General features: G+C 39.4%; 1 protein-coding gene across 4 annotated transcripts in view; it reads left to right on the plus strand.

The window, feature by feature from the left end:
• The first annotated feature begins 5,047 nt into the window (after nt 1-5,047).
• Nucleotides 5,048-18,646, plus strand: part of MYO3B (myosin IIIB) — a 197,414-nt gene continuing 183,815 nt past the window's right edge. For 2 of the 4 annotated variants that reach the window (XM_058840480.1, XM_058840482.1), the window contains exons 1-3: nt 5,065-5,670; nt 11,257-11,322; nt 11,523-11,559. In XM_058840480.1, the coding sequence (XP_058696463.1) occupies nt 11,316-11,322; nt 11,523-11,559 (44 nt within the window). In that variant the 5' untranslated portion in view covers nt 5,065-5,670; nt 11,257-11,315. Of the gene's footprint in view, nt 5,671-11,256; nt 11,323-11,522; nt 11,560-18,646 lie in introns of all 4 variants that reach the window. The other 2 variants (XM_058840479.1, XM_058840481.1) reach the window with 2 other exon arrangements.

Genomic DNA, 18,646 nt, shown 5'->3' on the forward strand with positions numbered 1-18,646 from the left:
ACAAGTGTGTATTGAAGCACTTGCCAAATCAGAACAACATGTTCTTAGGGATTACCTGTAATACTGGCAAATACCTAAAGTAGATAATGACCCTTTGTTTTTCAGGTGTCAAGGAATATACTTTGCACCTTGCTATTGAAGCCACTAATACAGTTTGCTGTGAGAAGTGTTACTTTCCTTCTGTTTCCTTGAAAAACTGAAGCTCTCCTTTCTTTCAGGCCTTTGTTTTCTCCAGTGTTGTATATGCAACTACTTTGTGTAGCACTGCACAACTCAAGAAGCCTAAACCAGCTGGAGAGCCCTCTGCAACTGTACAGCAATACTATGTGAATAAATTGCATTTTCTCAGGGTACTTAATGCAGAGATAGCCAAGGAGGCACAGCTTGAAAATTAGTTTGTAGAGGCTCTGGCTGCTTTTGTGCTCTATGGTGCTGGTCATTTTAGATTTGTTACATATCAAGCTTTGAAAATTTAAAACTAACTTTGCATTTTTTTTCAAGTATCTCCACAGGCCCTAAAAGAAAATGCCTTTGTCCTAGGACAATTTCCCATTGTTCTCAAGAGAGTTTAGTATGGAGCTAGTGTTTTAATCTCAGCTCTGCAACAAGGGACTTGGTGACAATGCTGGTGTAAACGTATACATGATACAAAATCCAGACATGTAGGTTTTGTTAAAATGAGATCTTGGGCAGCTGAAGGGACTGTTAAGTATTGTTTCCTTTAGGTTCTCTAGCTATCTGCTTTATCCTGCTTGTTTTGTTTCAACTTGTAATCTCCTTTAAGACAGGGAACACCTCCTGTTTGGATCAGTAAGTGCTGCTCTATAATGTTAGATCAGCTGGTATTGGAGCAAATCCAGATTGCAGAGTCTTCCATCATCAATATATAAATGATATATCTCTTAAGTGAGATATGCCCCTTTCTTGTTTCATGTTCATGCTTTTTGAATTTTTTTCTAACTTTGCTGCCTTCAACCTCAAATGTTCCTCCTCACACAGAGATGATGGCAGTAATCAAAATCAACATGAAATTAAAATGAGGTTGTTTCCCACAGTCAGACATGACTCTGGACAGAAAAATACCTCTTCAGTATCTCTACATCATCTTTTTTGTCCCGCCAAAAGCAGCTGTCTCAAGAAACAAATACTTTCTGAGACTTAAAGAAGCTTATTGTCTTTTAATACTTAGTGCAGTGTTTGTATGACTAATACAGCAGGTGACTGATGTAATTCAAATAACCTTCAGGTACCTGGCTATTCAGAAATGGCTCACACTTCCATTTTCTCCCTACTTGGATTGGATGTCTTAGTTACATAACTTAATAGCAAGACTTCTTACAGAACATTTCCCTTATAATGGTGTTCTTTCTGTTTTAATCCTGGGCAAAATTAGGGACTATTAATCAGATTACTGCATGTAATTTTACAATTCCAGTCTGCCTAAACAAGTAAGAAATCCACAGCAATCTGAAGCTAAGGTACTACAGTAGCAGTGCTCTTCTGTGGGAGAATGTTTCCTGGAATGCTGCAGTATATTTTTTCACTGTATATTACAGAGCTGTGTTGTATCTTGTCCTCTGAAACATATGTCAAAAGACATGTTATTTGTGTGAATACCAAGGTGGTTCCCTAGCAACAATAAATAGAAGAAAGCTCAGCCCATTCAAGTGATTTACCTTTGTAAGTATGTGGCAGCAAAGATGGATTTTGAATACTAAAGAAGAAAAGCAGCAAATAAATAACTGTAGATATATCTTACCCAGCACTGCTATTGTGTACAGCATAATTGGGAATATGCATAAGATGCTCTTAATGTGAAATACCATCTAATTTTACTCTTTTCTCTACAGCTTTTAATTTTTTTTACTATAGAGGGGTAAAATGTTGCCTCTGAGAAAATATAAGGAGAAGGCACATTGATTATTAATTTATTATTTGGATAAGTTCACCTTCCAAACTTATGATTAATGTTCTATGTGCTCAGACCTGTATGTGATACAGGACACTCAGTTGCTTAGATGTTCATCCACTAAGAGTAAGTGCATAGACTTAAACGTAATAACAGGCAGAAGATTTTAAATCAGAGTAAGACTGCATCTCAACTTTTTACTTACAGAAAGCATAGATTCTGTTGTAATAGTATGTTTTGTGATTAAAGTGTTTCCGTTTTTAGTTTGTTGGTTCCGTGTTTTTCTACAGGTTGGTATTATATGACAATTTAAAAATAGATTGTCAAAAAACCCCTAGTTAACATATAGCACTGAAATCTTCTGTGGACTATACTTTGGATAAGCTCATCAGCTAAATTCTGTAGAGGATTTACTGCCTATGAAATATTTTGTTTCCATTCAGTTCTTCAGGCATTTCAGAACATTTCATTAAAAATAGCTTTTCACCTTTTGGCATCTAGCCGTGACCATATAAATGACACATTAATTTTCTAATGCAGTCTAAAGTAAGGCTAGGAATGGTTTGCATTAGTGCAACCATTGTATAACAGACATTTTTGCACTTATAGTCAGAAGTACTACAAAAATTAATGTTATTTTTCTACCTGAGATCTGCAAGCAACAACAAAAAGTAACAGCTGCACTTTAATATGGCTTGTTTCTGTCTGACTTCAGAATAAGCAATTTACCTGTAAATTGTAGTTTAGGATGGACAAGTCTTCCCACTACTGCAAACATAAACATTTCCCTGTATAACATTACAAAAATCAAAGGGTTATGAGATCCGATATTTCTTCCTGCTGAAATGCAGAAGGTAGGATTAAGATAAGGGGGGATTGGGCTGGGTTTGAGGGATTTTTTATTGTTTTGTTTTAATCTTAAATTTCAATAAATTAGCTCAAATTCTGTATTACAGTATTTCAGTGATTCACAGATGACCCGACTGACAAGTTGTGAAGTTCAGAGATACTTACAAATTGCAATGCAAATTGCTGCATCACAGGAAACCTTTGGAAATCCAGTGTGGGATATAAGCATAGCGCTTGTGTAGCTCCAACTCAATTTAGTCACCAAGTTTAGTCAAAGTTTTGTGACTGTACCCTGACTGTAAATGGGTATGTTGAACAGGCTGGCAATGTTTGGAAACACGATTCTAGCTGGACAGCAAGGACCTAGTGAAAAGGGATTAAAAAAATATCAGCATCAGAACAAAACTAGTAGGTACAGGAAGAGAAATAAAGAAAATTATGAAACAAATCAGTTCTGTAATAGAACTCACACAAAGATCTAGATTGCAAGAGCCAAAATTATGTAGCAATAAATGAGGGAATTCCTATGATCTGGAAGAGATGTGGGAATACCTAAAGGTTCTAGACTTGATTATCAATTCTTGAGAATAATAGGGAACACTTGAGGCATACATGCAGAATATTGGCACAAAGATGTTAATTATGCTGAATCTTGATGCTTCTTACACAGCAAGAAATATTCATATTTCAGAATCTCGTGCACAACTGATATTTTAGAATATAACTTCTCTAAACTGAGGGGATTTAGGATTAAACATTTGGATCTTGGACAAGTTGGAACTTGGAACATTTAGAACTTGGACAAGCCCTTTGATGGTCAGATGTGTGTCTAATATTACTATTTGCTGTCTATATTACAATTTGTTGTCACAATGTTTATATAATTCTGTATACAACAGGGCCATTCACTTAAAAGTTGGGCTCAATGATCCTTCTGGGTCCCTTCCTACTGTGATTCTGTGATTTTACAATTGCTGACAAAAAGAATAATGGCTTATGATGAATGCTTTGTATACTACACTGTACAAAATTTCAACAAAACAAGTGTGAAATGGAACACTGCTCAGCAAAATTTTAGAGACTTGTATTACCTCAGATTCTTTCTAATGCTATGATGGGCTAAACTCAGAAAATGCTTAGGATTCACATTTTCTACTGACCATCTGAATCAAGGTTTGACATCAGTTGTTTTCAGTTTTGATAAAGGATTATCTTGACATAATTTACTAGAATGTGGATGGTGGGAAAAAAGTGTGTCTATAAGATTACAAAGCAGAGTTCACTGATCAAGAGAATGGTAAAATAAATTACTGCACCTAGATCACGAAGATAATATTTTCACTGGTAGAAACTTGTTAACACTGGTACAGCAGTTGGTAAAGGTGGTGCTGAAAGAGTTTTGCAGAGAAATCCACTCTTTAAAATCTTTAATCCAATCTTTAAAATTTGCATCTCAAATAAATATGAATATGAATGAAAAAATCTCTTTTATTATTATTTTTTTAAATTATGAAGATTACTTACAGCATACCTGTTAAATACGGATGAGAATGAATACCATATTTGAAGTGGTACTGGAAGCTGTGGAGTGAGTCAGCCCTTGTTGAAGCTGATGAATAGAGCAGTCGCTCTCTGTAACACTGAATGAGGCAGGTCCAGTTATAGCCCTGGTGGAAGAAGCAGAGGATGGTCGTGATGGACTGGCAAAACGCAGAGAGAGAACTGGTGCAGGAAGCTGAGTGAGGGGGACCCCCCGTGATGTGTTCGCTTGGAAAAAGCATCCACATATCGAGCAAAAGAATAACCTCCCGCTTTTCTAAGATTGTTTGTAAACAAAGAAAAGTGTCTAAGAGAAATACATACCTGAAGTTCTCATCAATCAACCTGAAAAATGGGTATGACCGAACCCAATTAAGTCAAATAGGTACAAAAGGAGAAGGCCAAAGATGGGAGTTCTCTCCCGTCCTCACTCCTTAAGGGGAAGAATTGCTTTATAAAACCGTTTCCTTCACCAGGACCCATTTCTCAGAGCACAGACAGAGCTGTGCTCGCAATTCATTGTTTTCCACAATGAACTGAATGCACAGAGGGGACTGAGGCGTTTAGTCCCAGCGATTCTGTTAGCTACGCCCATGTACGCATCGGTTTTATTTCTGTAAAAGCTCACGAAACGTTACCCTTCTCTTCCCCCCGGGCACCTCCCCGGGACCCCCCGGGCCGTGCCCGCCCTGAGGGGCCGGCGCGCGCCGCCTGACGGGGCCGAGCGCCGCCCCCGGCGCAGCCCAGTGCGGGGCCGCTGCCGCCTCAGCGCTCGGCCCGGGCGGGCGAGTGGCCGCTGCCCCGGTTCCTCAGCCGTGCCGAGACAGAAAGAACCCTGTCTCTCAGGTGTGCCCAGCTCCCGCCAGGTCTCCGGCCCTGCGGGGCCGCCGGTTGCGGTGGGGGTCGCGCCTCAACCGAGAGGGGCTTCGAAATGGCGTTCGCCATTTGCCCTGCAGTCAGTCCTCTGGCGCTCAGAGCCGGGCAGGGGTTGTCACCTCTCTAGCGAGTCGCTGCTGGCAAGGCTTGTCACTGCCGCCGGGCGCCTGTCTCGGCCCCAGCGAAGGCTGCACTCAGCACCGCGGATTTAGGAGGGGAAGGGAGGCGGCCTCAGGCCCGCTGAGCTGGGTCCTGGACTGCCTTGGGGACACGGCTGGCAGCGCTGTTAGGAGCGCTGCTGCTGAGGCTGTGCAGGTACCCCGCCTCCGAGGGGCGACCAGCTGTACCTGTTTTTCTAAAATCATAGGGAAGGAATGCTCAGGAAAAAAAATCTCCATGACTAAAAATGGCAGAAGATACTACAAGGCAAGAAGTAGGCGTGATACGGGATTCAGGCCCATCGGGACAAGGCCATGAATAACTGAAGAAAAGTTTCTGTAAGTTCCCTAAATAGATCTGGCTCTAGTGTATAGTATTTCCTTAAGCGACCTATAGTAACTAGTGGGCCAAAATATACATTGCAAATACTATGATAACACTTGATAAATTAATTTAAGCAAATCTTCCTCCTGGGTGCATACAGGTATGCAATTATTAGGAAAAGGAAGGAAAGGTACTGTTATCCATAGACAGTGCTACACGCAGATTGAGATAAGGCTAATTTAAAATATCTTCCTATTTATTTCTCTGAAGCGGTGCATCTATTTTTGTGAATACAAAATGGTTTTTAGTTTTCATTTTTAAAAGCTATGTTTTCTCACTTCATTTGCGCCTTCAATAGCTGCAGTCTGGAACTTCAGTTTCATTGCACTGAAAACCAAGGATCAGTGTTTTGAGGTTTTCTAGAATTATTAGGTGGAAAATTATGTTCTTGTACAGAAATTTCAGTTAGCATGATGTATAGTAATAGAGGTCGCTGTCATCCAGTTAGATGCAGTTACTGAGGTTTTTCCTGTCAAAAGCAGTAAATTGTATCTTAACCTACTGTGGAGTCTTGTAGAATGTGTTCTGAAAACACAAAAACTCCTTCTTCAAGACTCCTTATATATTTCTAAATTGAAGTCCAGCTCATTCTTAATGTCAAATTCAAACTGTAATGCAGTTAATATTCCAGCTCTATATAATTTAATTCTTCAAATGTTAATCCAAGTTGGTGTTAAGTATTGCCATTGTACCACAAAAATAAAAATAAAGTTCCCCCAAGTTTTATTCACACAATAAAAATGTGGCTTGAATCAAGCAGAGCTATTTTTCCTTTGGGCTAAGATTTTCATATAGTAATCTGGCTAGGAGTTAAGGTGGATATAGATTTCTAAAAGGCATTTCAGACTCTTTTAAAAATGGAAAGTCAGTTTAACTGCAAATGGATTGTTTTTGAAACAGGGAAAATCTGAACTACTGTGCTTTTATGTGCTGCTTCATGGTGTTCTATGGTTAGGAAGCTGTAGAAACATTCTCTGCAGCGCTGTGATGGTGCACGTTGGAGAGAGGGCCACTGGGTCATTCCTTCCCCAGCATTATGTGCTGCCCTGTTGATGCAGGTGCTGAGTAAGTGAATTGTCCAGTACCATCCAAAATCCTTCGTTAGAAGAAATATTGCATCCGTGTTACTGACTTTCTAACTGCAGAGAAGAGGGATTTAGTTAGCAGTGCAGTGGCTATTTGGTTGCTTTAAGAGCTTCCAGGACCGGTTTTGCAGTGTTTTTGCCAAATGCTTTCACAATAAAAAGTTCATTGGACAAAGACAATGATTGTTGCTGTGCTAATGCCTGGAGAGGCTCACTAACAAGGGACTCCTGAGTGCAGGCTTGTCTGGGGAAGAAAAACATTTTGTGTTGCAAAGACAGAAGTTACTGTCATTACCAGCCTTCTGGCCACTGAGAAACTTAAAAGGGCAGTTATGAATCAAGTGCTGATACATTGTGTGCTGCCGTGAGAGTAATCAAAGAACATTTGTGTATGGGAAGGGGGTTTGAAGTCCAGAAAGTTATCATAATGGTTTGCTTTTGTTCTGCTTAAAGGTTTTGTTGGTGGTTTTTGTTGTTTGGGGTTTTTTTAACCTAGCCCTAGTTTTAAGTTGTCATCTGAACACACTTAGTGAGATACTTTGTGCCTGTTGCTTCTTTTTCATTAGTTTTTGCAAACTTACTACCCCTAGAAGTGAATTCTCATGATCCAAGGAAATACAAGGGAGGAGGGCCTATGGATCAGAAAAGGAGAAGGGGGGGGGGGAAAGCCTCATACAAACCCTGACCATAACTGGACAGGAGAACACTAAAATTTTTACTAGTCCACTCTACAGCTGAACTTCAGTAATGTAGAGCCAGGGAACAGAAAGTCTTGGGCTTGATTGCTGTAGGGGAGGTGGGAATGCTCCACACCTGCAGGAAGAATCAGCACTTCATTCAGTAGGAATTTTTCTTTTGTTGTTACTCTTTAATTCCTTTTTGTGAGTTTAACTGAACTGTACTGCAGCAGAATAAACAAGCTGTGATGGGGCTGGCGATCATCCAGGACACAAGTTCAGAACAGCATTTTTCGTAAAGACTCCTGTATTACAGGTGAAAATATAGAGTAATATTCCTCATAGTGCTAACCTGAGGACCCATTTGCTGTGATGGATTATGTCTCTGCTGTTTGATAAAGCCATGTAGCTCCTAAAATGGAGAGGAGTGATAAGAAGAAGGTAAGGGAGCTGCAGCAGGAGAATCTAAAAGGACAACAGAGTGCACAGTGAGGGTGATGTCACCTGGGGAGGTTACAGTGGGCAGCTGAGGGAAACATCCATTCCTCTGTTTGTGGAAATTGGGGTGACTGCTCCTCAGGTAGAAATGGAGATGGAGAAATAAAATGCATGGAATCAATCTTCTGCTAGTTCCCCCTTAACTTGTTCTGCTTTTCATGCATCTTTTCATGTCTCTGCACAGCTCTTGTTTTGGGAGTTGAGCATGTGACATAAATTCAGAGGAAACACAGCGCCACATCAGAAATCTGGAAAATAATTTGAGAAACTTTTGTTGTTTATTTGTGCAAAATGGCTGCAAGGAATTTTTCCCTCTCTGGGAAAGAGAACTTCTCTGAATTTCGCATTGTTTAAGGGCATACATGTTTTCCTGTTGCCAAAGCTGAAAAGCTGTAAGGCTGTAGCTAGAATGGCACTGCTCTGGGATAAATGACTGGCAGTATAAGGCTGAGCTTTTTCATCTGAATGCTACACAGTAGGGAACAGCCTTGCTGAACATAGCTGAGAATTGGCCTGTGATAGTGGCATGTGGTGAGGGGGGAGGAAGTTTGACGTTTTTCATTAGCTGCTGCTTTGTAAGGAACAAGTCATGGCAGTAGCTTCTTGCTGACTGGTCCTTTTTCTCCACCCCTCATCTAGTTTCTTCCTCACATGTGGCCTCCATCCTGCTGTGTGGAGAGGGAGTGCTGATATTGCACGTGGAAAAAGGAGACTGCATGTATGAAAACAGTGGACTGAACTTATTTTACAATATTTCTTAATAAATAGATGAAAATGCAGGAAAATGAATTCATCTCCTGAAGCATGGTAGCATACTGACTGTGAAGAGAGGTGCATTCAGTACACTGGGGAGTGTGGAATATGTTCAGCCCACTTGAAATAATACCATAGTTTCTGCTATCAGTCTCTTCAGTCAGCTGTTTTCCTGATATTCTGCATGGACATGTTTTTGTTTTGTTTTTGTTTTGTTTTGCTTTCACCTTTCTCATTTTACACACATTTCCAAGAATTTACAAGAAAATTTAATCTCCTTCAGTTTCATGCCACTACTACAGCAGAAATAATAGGGATTTGTTTACCCCTCCAATTCACAGAGCAGTGCTTGCAGTAACCCCTGGAGATTTCTGTAGTAAGCAACCTGAAACACTTGAAAGGGATGTCATTTCCAGAGGGGTCAATCACGGCTGAAAGCTTCAACGATATATTAAGCTGGGCCTTTTGGTGAAAAAAAAAAAAAAAAAAGAAAAAATCTGCTTGTATTTAATCTGAGCTGAATTACTATTCCCACATTGCTTGCAATGGCTGAAAATAGTGTATTAAATAGCAAGGTTGACTCTGTAAAGCAGATAGTATCTCTGTTAATAAGCATGTACTTCTGCCTTGTGTGTACCTTGAACTGATATTAAACTCTGTAATTTAGGAACTAATTGTCCGTCTTCCTTTGTGTCTAAAAGTGGGAACCAGCCACTTTACTTTTGGCTGCCTGAGATTCAAAGCTGGAGGGAGTTGAGATTAAGGTATAAGAAAGAAAGGTGAATTCCAAGTAAGGGGAGGTATTTAAGTAAGGAAGCTAAATCTCTTAGTCCCAGTTTCCCAGAGGCACCATGCAGACAAAGACTTTTCCTGAGTGGTGCTCCACTCCAGGGTCCATATGCTAGTCCTATTTTCTCATTGTTGTGAATGTCAGTTTAAATGTCCAGCTTCCATGTGGATATTCACATTTGAATATTTAAGATGAGTCCTGTGTCTCCCACCCCTAGAATTGGGAACCTAACATCTAGATGGAACAGTATGAAGTTCCTGAACAGATAATGTAATTTTCTGAATGCTGTCATGATCATGAGTGTCTGCTTCATGGCATTGAAAGTAATAATAAGAATTCTGCAGAACAGAATACAGGGGAACTAGAAAATTCTCTCTTGAGAGGAGATATTGGTGTCAATATCTCCTTTTGTCCTGGCAAGGTTTCTTACGTTGGTTGGTACTTTCTAGTTGCTATCAGCAGTATCCAAAGACACAAAGTTATGTAAAAGAAGTTCCAGCCTTTGCCCAGATATCTGTAGCTTTCATTCCTGCCATATTCAAAGTTAATTGGATGACCCAGTTTTAAACCTGAAATACAGTATGAACCTAGAGACTGTATCAGTGCAGTTGTAAGTTGCTTGAAGAGCACATCTACAATGTTTGGTACAAAAGCTCGAGGCCAAAACAGAGTGTTGAAGCACATTAGCAGTTAATGACTGAAAAGAGAGGTGACCAGTGGAATGGGAATGTCTACAACCGCCATATAATAAAAATCAGATTTTTCCATTTTACTGGTATGAAGACTGTTGGGGGTTAGGTGTCCCCCCTTTAGTTATGGCTCACCTGTGGAACTTTTACCCCTTAGATGCGGGGAAAACCTGACTGCGGGTACTTGGTGGGTACTTGAGAAACACAAAGAGTTCGTCTGGGCCCAGGAAGTGAAGGGGGCAGGAAAAAGGGAGGGCAAGGACAGTTTGGCGGCCTCTTCAGCTTCGGAGAAGGACACCTTGGGCACGGAGCTGTTGCAGTGGAGAGAAAGGAATTTCGCCATCACCCAGACGGAGCTGCTGCTGCTTCTTCTCCTTCTTCCCTCTTCGTTGGTGGCCTCGCCCCACCCTGTCCTGCCGGGACGTGTGGCAGTGCCAGCCACCGCCGCGGAGCAGCTGATCCACCAGCCCGGGATCTCAGCTCATCCCTGCTGTTCCAGCTGAGTGTTCCTCAGAGCCCTGCAGGAGCACCGGGACTGACTGCCCAAGGGGGTCTGTGAAGCAAAGCCTTTCCTCCATCCCTTCCCATCTCGGCCAAGAAAGCTGTCACGGGGTCCCTGGTTCTGTTTTCTTGCTAACGCTGTAGTTATTGTTGTTTGTGTGCCTTCTTATACGTACTAGTAAAGAACTGTTATTCCTGTCCTCAGATCTCTGCCTGAGAGCCCCTTGATTCCAGAATTATAATAATTCGGAGGGAGGGGGTCTACATTTTCATTCCAGGGAAGGCTCCTGCCCTCCCTAGCAGACACCTGTCTTCCAAAACTGAGACAAGACAGTTTAAGGGACTGTGTTTACCATTCCCCTGCATTACAATAAAACATCATCCTGCTTCTTTCCGTATGCCATTTAGTGTTCGAAATAGATCAACTGAGCTAAGTTTCCTTTACAAACTAAATCAGACTGTAAGCTTTGTATTTCTGTTTCATTCATCATGTGCTTTTGAGGTCTCCTCAAGTTCTTGTTAATAATTCAGCCATTGCCTGTTCTAGGTTTATTGCTCAGAGAGACAGTATCTTTTGCTGGGTTGAGCATATGGCTGACAGGAGCTATGTCAGGTAAGGAATGCAACCTTTAGTTTTCCACCTATTCTCTTTTGTTGTTAGTCAGCTTTGAAATAGAATTATAATGCAGTCATGTTTGTAACAACTGCTAGCTTGGGTAGTCTTTTACTTGGAAATATCTGGAAAAATGCCAAAGATCTCAAGTGTCTTGAATACTGTCAAGCTTTTGCTTTTTCTGTTTCTTGTTGCAACAGATGAGAGCACGGCAAGTCCTCAAGCAAACTTGATTAGGTAAGAAAGAGTTTTTAAATATCATCATCTGTGGCACAAAAAAATAAATGTGTTGTTCTGACTCATTTCCACAAAATAGACAAATCCTTATCTCATTCTGCTAACATGTCATAATTGTCTTAGAGATGTCAGCTGGTAACTGTGGACTGTTCCTCTGCTTGGAGCTGTATTCATTAATATTTTTCTTTTATTTTTTCTTTCTCATATAATGAAGTTAAGCTATTGAGCTGGACAAAATAGCTGATTCCTGATTTCATCGTAATGCCAAGAGCACTGTGAAAGTTGTGGAGAATGTGTAATTAAATATAACAGTTACTGACAGTTGTTGCTTTGCAATGAGGCCTTTGTACATTTCTGTAACAGCCCAGCTATACTTGATAGGTGTAATTCCATTTGTAAACATTCACTAAGTCTAGAGATGCCCTTGTGATTTTGGGCTTTTTCAGCCCCTTCTCTTTCTACTGCTGTTCAGAAACTACTTGCTGGAGAGAGCCTTTTGAACTGAGTGGTATGTGGCATGATGAAATACAAATCTCTATGACTGGTAAAATTCTTAGGTATATTTTTTTGGTTAACACTTTAGTCTCACCTCTGAAAGAAAATTCAGTGCTTAGTTTCCACAGGCCTTACCTGTTGGCTTCCTTCAAAAGAGAGATTGTTATAAACTTCACCTTAAAGGCTGTTAGTTTTGACTCATGAGTTTGTAGTGTTGGTAGTTAAGATGTGGGGCAGTGCCTAGAGTATGGGAGGAAGAATAAGCTTTTACAACCTTGATACAATAAGAAAAGATGGATTATGAAGAGTGTATCCTGTATTGCTTTCATTATAACTCCTGTCTGAAGAATTGACTCATGGTATACCTTTTCCTCCTTGGGTTCTTTGCCAAAGAAATAAAATGGTAGCTTTTTTTCTCATCAGGATTCATGGCCCTGTCAGTGTCAGCCTATTGAGAAATGAAACGTGGGGATTTCATTATCAAAAATTTTAAAGAGCAAAATCAATTAATTGAAAATATTAATGCTGTAGGTAACAATGTCCAGCTAAGGATTTGCACATCATAACTGTTATTTAATCTTTTTTTAAAAAGCTCAAAATTCTTGCATGGAATACTTATGTATGTGTATAGTAACATGACTAGCTCTTTTTGAATTGTTATGATAATGGAGTTAATGGCAAGACAGTTGGCACTGTTGCGCTAAGGTGATCTTCACCCTTGCAAGACAAGATATAGTTAGATTAGCACAATTTTTGCAGAGATACACAGTTATCCATGTGTATAAAAGATTGGACTCCTGTTAGCTAGCAGATGCCTGTGTCCTTGACAAAGCTGTTTTTGCAAGATAGATGTATCTATAGAATGCACAGTGATTTGTAGTATATGCCGCAGCTTCTTCTCCTTCTTGTGACTTGAAGACATATAAATATTTTGGGGACTGTGTGGAGGATCTTGTGGAGTGCAGTGATGCAGTGATTATACCTTTACTGGTAATAGTGCCGTAAGCCCAAGGTGTATCAGATTGTCAGAGTACCAAGTAAATCTTCTGCTCTATCCTTGACAGAGTTCTGGCTCTGTGATGCAGGCTGTACTGAACTTGTAGGTATGCAGTTGTGCCTCACCTTTGCTGCCTTCCCAGCCTTTCCTCTTTCTTACATTTGGACCCAGGTGTGCAGGTCTCAAATAGAGCTTTTTAACTGCAGTCCTGCATCTCCTTGTTCCAGGTGTTTTATTTTCTACCTGTGGCTTTAAGGAGATAGAAATTTATTGCATAACATTTTTTAGGAGGACTCTGTGTCACTAATAAGCAGCATATTGTAAATGTTTTAGTTAAGACTTTATAATAGTCTACAGTGGGGGAGGTATCCTGCAAAGGGAAGGTCACTTGTTTTACCATGGGCAGCTTAAGTACAGCTGTAAGCTAAATTGAGATTTGAGGTTCATATGGAAATGATGTGTTGTATGTAAAAATAGCTACAAGAAGGTAGAGGCATGTCTGGCACTTTTTTGTGGATAATAAAGGAAAATATAGGAATATATAAGGAATATTTTCTCCTGGCACTGAAATCTGAAGCAACAGAAAATGCTGCTCAAAACAGTTTTGAAGAGTGCTGTCTCCACTCATTATAATTTCCTGGACAGGTATAGAACTAGAAGAGTGGTCCTGATCCCAAAGACAATCTTGTCTTTACATTTGACTACCTCTTGGAAAAAGAAAAATCCCATCTATTGTTTTGTTTCCTAAATACTTCCCTGCACAAGCAGAATTTACTGAACTCTTCCAAGTGGAAAGTTTCCTGATTTCTAGTAGTGTTCTCTGCTACTTCTACCCTCAGCTTAGGCACTGTGCAAATGTGACAGAAAGAGGAAAATGGTTCATGGTAGTTCACTGTAAGAATAATTTGTTCTATTAGTCTTTGGTGGCCAACACTGTTGAGAGTTCTCATCTCTTCCATGATCTTCCTTCTTCCACTATTCTCTGTTACCCAGGCTAGCATGAACAGAAGTGTAGAAATGGTTAATTTGTGTCTGAAAGACAGGACAAACATTTTCAGTAACTCTCTCCCCCCGTCTCTCCCCCACCCTGTCCCTCTTTGTCCTTTTTTTGTTCTTTTTAAGTATGTACAGAATATATACAAAATTTTAACACAAAGTAAGAATTACTATGAACAAGAAAAAGTGGAAATAGAGAAGTAGCTTAGTGTGGTGCAGTGTTTTTTCAGAGAAAAGGTTGCCTGTAGGATTAAGGTATCCTGAAAGTCAGTCCTCTAAACATACCAACACTCTGGCTGATGGTAGAAAATTATTTTTGTGCAAATGCTTAGCAGCTCACTGCAGATTTTGCAGAATCTGTCATGCTACTGGCACATTTGTTTTAAAAAAAAATTTTTAAAAACTGTTATTCTATTCAGAAAAAGCAGAAATCGTTGCAAAATTCCCTGTCCTGGTTACTGCATACTTCTTAATACCTTAAAAACTATTAAAACCTGGAGGTGTATGGAGAGCAGAAACACTTCTCCTTCAGGATTCTTCAAGTTTCTGATCTCTAAATATGTTACTGGACAGTCTGGATGTAACAAATATTCACTGACCTATTCTCTGCCATGGGACATTCCTGTCACGTTGTAGTATGTCCATACTACTTATCGCTGAGATATTTGGTGCATCATTCTGTTTGCTCTACAGAATTGCTATAAAATCTGTTCCAAAAGAAAAAAAAAAATTGAAAGCCTTTTTTCTGGTATTGAAAGAATACAATATTGCCTTTGACAGCAGTTTTCCTGCATATATGGGAAATAAACTTAGTGCATAAAGCAGGAATGGCTGTAAAACATGTAGAGTGAGATGGCTGTTTTCATATCTCCTGGTATATTTTTTACAGTGTATTTTAAACCTACTGGAAGGATGAATGATAGATGTGATTAATTCCAATTCTCTTGAAAGAAGAGGACATGTTTGGTGTGCATCTTGTTCTGTCATCATTTCTGTCAGTTACATGAATTATCTTTATAACTTGTATTTAGCCTGTGAAATGGATATAAAGACCTGTCAGACTACCTTTTCCAATACATTTTCTTCTGCAGAAACAAACCTAACATAAATGTCATCTGTGGTATAAGCAACTGTAGCAGGTGGGGCATTGAATTAATGGCTCTGAGAGGCAAGCCAGGAGTCATGATGAGATAAATACAGTAGATATAGTACATAAATTGAAAAACTTCCTATGATTAAAAATGGATTCAAGGGAAAAGAGTGTATCTTCAAAATTTAAGATTATTTAAAAATCACTTTCTCTTTTTTACTTTTGGAAAATCATTTAAAATCATTTACAACTATGTTAATGGGGAAAATTCCCCATTTGTTAAATTAAGAGGATATTTTTCAGCTGTTGATCTTACATTGTTTTGTAATGAACACTTTATAAATACCAAAAGGTAAGCAATTTGCTTATAAGCTATATCTAGTATGATGCCTCATGGTTTGTGGCAAGACACTGTCTTAGTGAAAAATTATTATAAAACTAAACTGGATTGCTGTATGAAAAACCATGTATATTGTCATCAAATGAGGAGGAAGGAGTGGTGTTAGAGTAAGTGACTTGAATTTAATAACTGCTGTTATGTAGGAAAGTGATGTTACTGCAACTCCCTTGCTGATGTTTGTTTTATAGCTCCAGAAGCAGTTTATATGCTGGCAGAAGATTTGGAGGCTGTGCAGAAGTCACCTAACAATAACCTAAATATGTGGATGATTCGTGTAAGGTTAAGTTGCTTCTCATTAGTGATAGCTTGACCTCTTTTCAGTTTCAAGAGTGAAGAGCTATGGTGACTGACTGTAATAATAGATATTGTAATACAGAGAAACTAAATGATTTAGTAGTTGGGCAAAAGGTGGTAATGTGGTGATTTCTGATGGCTTAAGGTTGCTCAGCTGAGAACTTCACAGAATTCAGCAGCACTCCTGAGAAAACATATTTGGTTTCATGTTTCCTCACAGCAACACACTAGCTGCTGTGGAAAGAACACCTCTTGACCAGTCTGCCAAAAGGCTTTTGGAATAGAAAATTCATCCACTGTCTGAGCTGGAAAGTGAGTGCTCTTTGTGACAGGTTGAAAAACTAGGGATGAAATGTACAAGGAACACCTGAGAATGCAATTTTGTGTACTTGTTAAATCAGATAAAGTGCATTTCCTGGAAACAGATGTGAGGAACAGAAGGCGTCCCCCTTCTTAAATTAGGGTGATTTTTCCACATGTTAAAATTCTGTGTCCAGGGGCACATCTTTTGCTATCTGATTAGTTCCACGAGAACAGAAATGTAAAAAGCAGCATTTTAGCCTTCAGGGCTATACTGTGGACAAGAAGGCTGCAATGATGGCATTTCCTCAAGGTATGGTTCTTGATAAAGCTTTCTTAAAGTTTTATTGTATTTGCCTCCACATGCTGTAGTGTAGCTTTCATTCTTTATTTAATCTGATTTTTCCTGATCTTAATGATACATCTGGAGAGATTTGGAAAACACAGTGGTAGTGTGAGGTTTTAATGGTGAAAACTTCTGTAAGTTTTGGGTGGTGCACGTATATAAACTTTGTTTTTCTACCTGAAATATGGAGTCATCTTTTTAAGTAAATTTTAAATATCTCTAGTACTGTGTTGTATGGGAAGAAGAAATTATTATGAGTGCTTCAGGAGACATTCAGAATTAAATGAAGGAAAGATCTTTGCTAGTCCTTTAGACTGACAGAAGTGAGAAGCCTGTATTCCTCGTTACTAAAGTCTTGATGACAAATGACTATGAATATTTCATTAGGCAGAGGAATACTTTGTTAGCGTTCAAACTTGGCCTTACTCTTGCATGAATTCCAGAGACATACAAATCAGAATAATTTTATCATTTGTGGCAAAGACTAATTTTGTTACATAATACATAATGAATTGCTGGGATTCTACGGGAGCTGTTTATTTAATAGAAGAAAGAAAATTATTAAATTTGAAACTAGGTTTTGGGAGAAATAATTTTTTAAAAGCTGTCCCTGAAATAAGGTTCTACTTTACAATGTGGTTTTCTGTGTAATTAAATATTGGTTATCTGAATAATTACTTAACTAAAACCAGAATATCCTTATGGCCTCAAATGCTTGCTTATTCTGTGTGAAGGAGGAAAAGGAAAATAAAAAGAAAAAAAATACAAAAAGGAGTTTGCTTCCTTAAAATATTTGCATAATAAGTTCCACACTACATTCCTTTTTGTTTCAATGAATGTTTTCTATTGAAACGGTGTTAACATAAGAAATGGACAATAAACATGTGTTTAAGAGTCTGTGAACCCTAACAGTTATAACAGGTAATGCTGTAGCATGTGCATATTCATTTGTCTTCCTTTTTAGAGGGTGAAAATAGTTATCATGAGAAAAATTTATCTGGCTCATGTGTTTATCAGGCTATTTGATCTCACTGGTTTTGTGTCTTGATACACTCTCACGGATCTGTAGATCTGCAGGTCTCACTACTCATTGGTTTGAAAAGTTTGCAAGCTTTTGCATGTTTTGAGGGAGACTAACAGAAAAAAGCCTTGAGTAAAGTACCAGTAGGCATTCTGCCGTGTGGGGCGGGCTGGGCTGCCCTGTGAGCCGGGAGCCATGGGTGCCAGTGAGGCATCAGGCCTGTGGCCACACTGAGCATAGGGGATCCTGTCAGGAGCCCAGGCAGGCATGGGGTCAGGTCTTGGGATGGCAGCCAGGCACCTGACAATGCACAAATGGCCAGGCCCGTCTGGAGGAACAAGGCAGACTCAAGGTCTGTTGAGAAGATCAAGTCCATGGGTTAGTGCCTGGGTCCGAATGAGTGGGGTGCATGCTTAGGCAGAGACATGGCTGTATGATAGCCTGGACAGGGACAAGGATGATGTCCTCTGCTTAAGTGCAGTTTCCAAGAGAAGTAAATGCCCTGACACTGCAGGCTTTTGCAAAATATCTGGACATTATTCTCGGCTCATTGTTATAGTTGATAGGCAGTTTTACATGCTGATCTTGCTTCAGTCAGAGCTTACATGCCTGTCTGCTGCAAGTCTGTTTTCTCTTAATGTTTTAGATTCACGAACACCTTAATTATATCAAAGTAAAGGCCACTCAAGACTGGAGTCATTCTGCCATGGATGACTTCAGTTGTTGACACAATCGAATTGCCTTGTCAAGGATTAAATCTGGATTTTGCAGTATTTTCCTTAAGTTCTCTACCAGTGACCTGCTTAAATTTTAAACTTGCGTGATTGTCTCTTCATCTTTTGACAGTTACATTTTTAAAGTGTTTTCTTTGTACATGTAGTGAAACTTAAATGTGTAAGGAATTTTGTTTTTATGTGGAGTACCATATGGTTTCTGATTTTGTGACATTGCACTGCAATTCCTCTACTGTACTTCCTTTCTATGTCTGAATTACAAATACATCAACTGTTTTAGAATCTGTCATCTGAAAGATTTTTTTCTTCCTTTTTCATTGACAATTAGTAGTTGAAAGTACAGAATGAACTGTGGTTTAAATCTCCTTGTTTTTTCCCTTTCCTTTTTTTCCTGGAGTCTAGGAGGCCTGTGAA

Source organism: Poecile atricapillus, chromosome 5, assembly GCF_030490865.1.
Source record: "Poecile atricapillus isolate bPoeAtr1 chromosome 5, bPoeAtr1.hap1, whole genome shotgun sequence".
NCBI classification, from domain to species: domain Eukaryota; kingdom Metazoa; phylum Chordata; class Aves; order Passeriformes; family Paridae; genus Poecile; species Poecile atricapillus.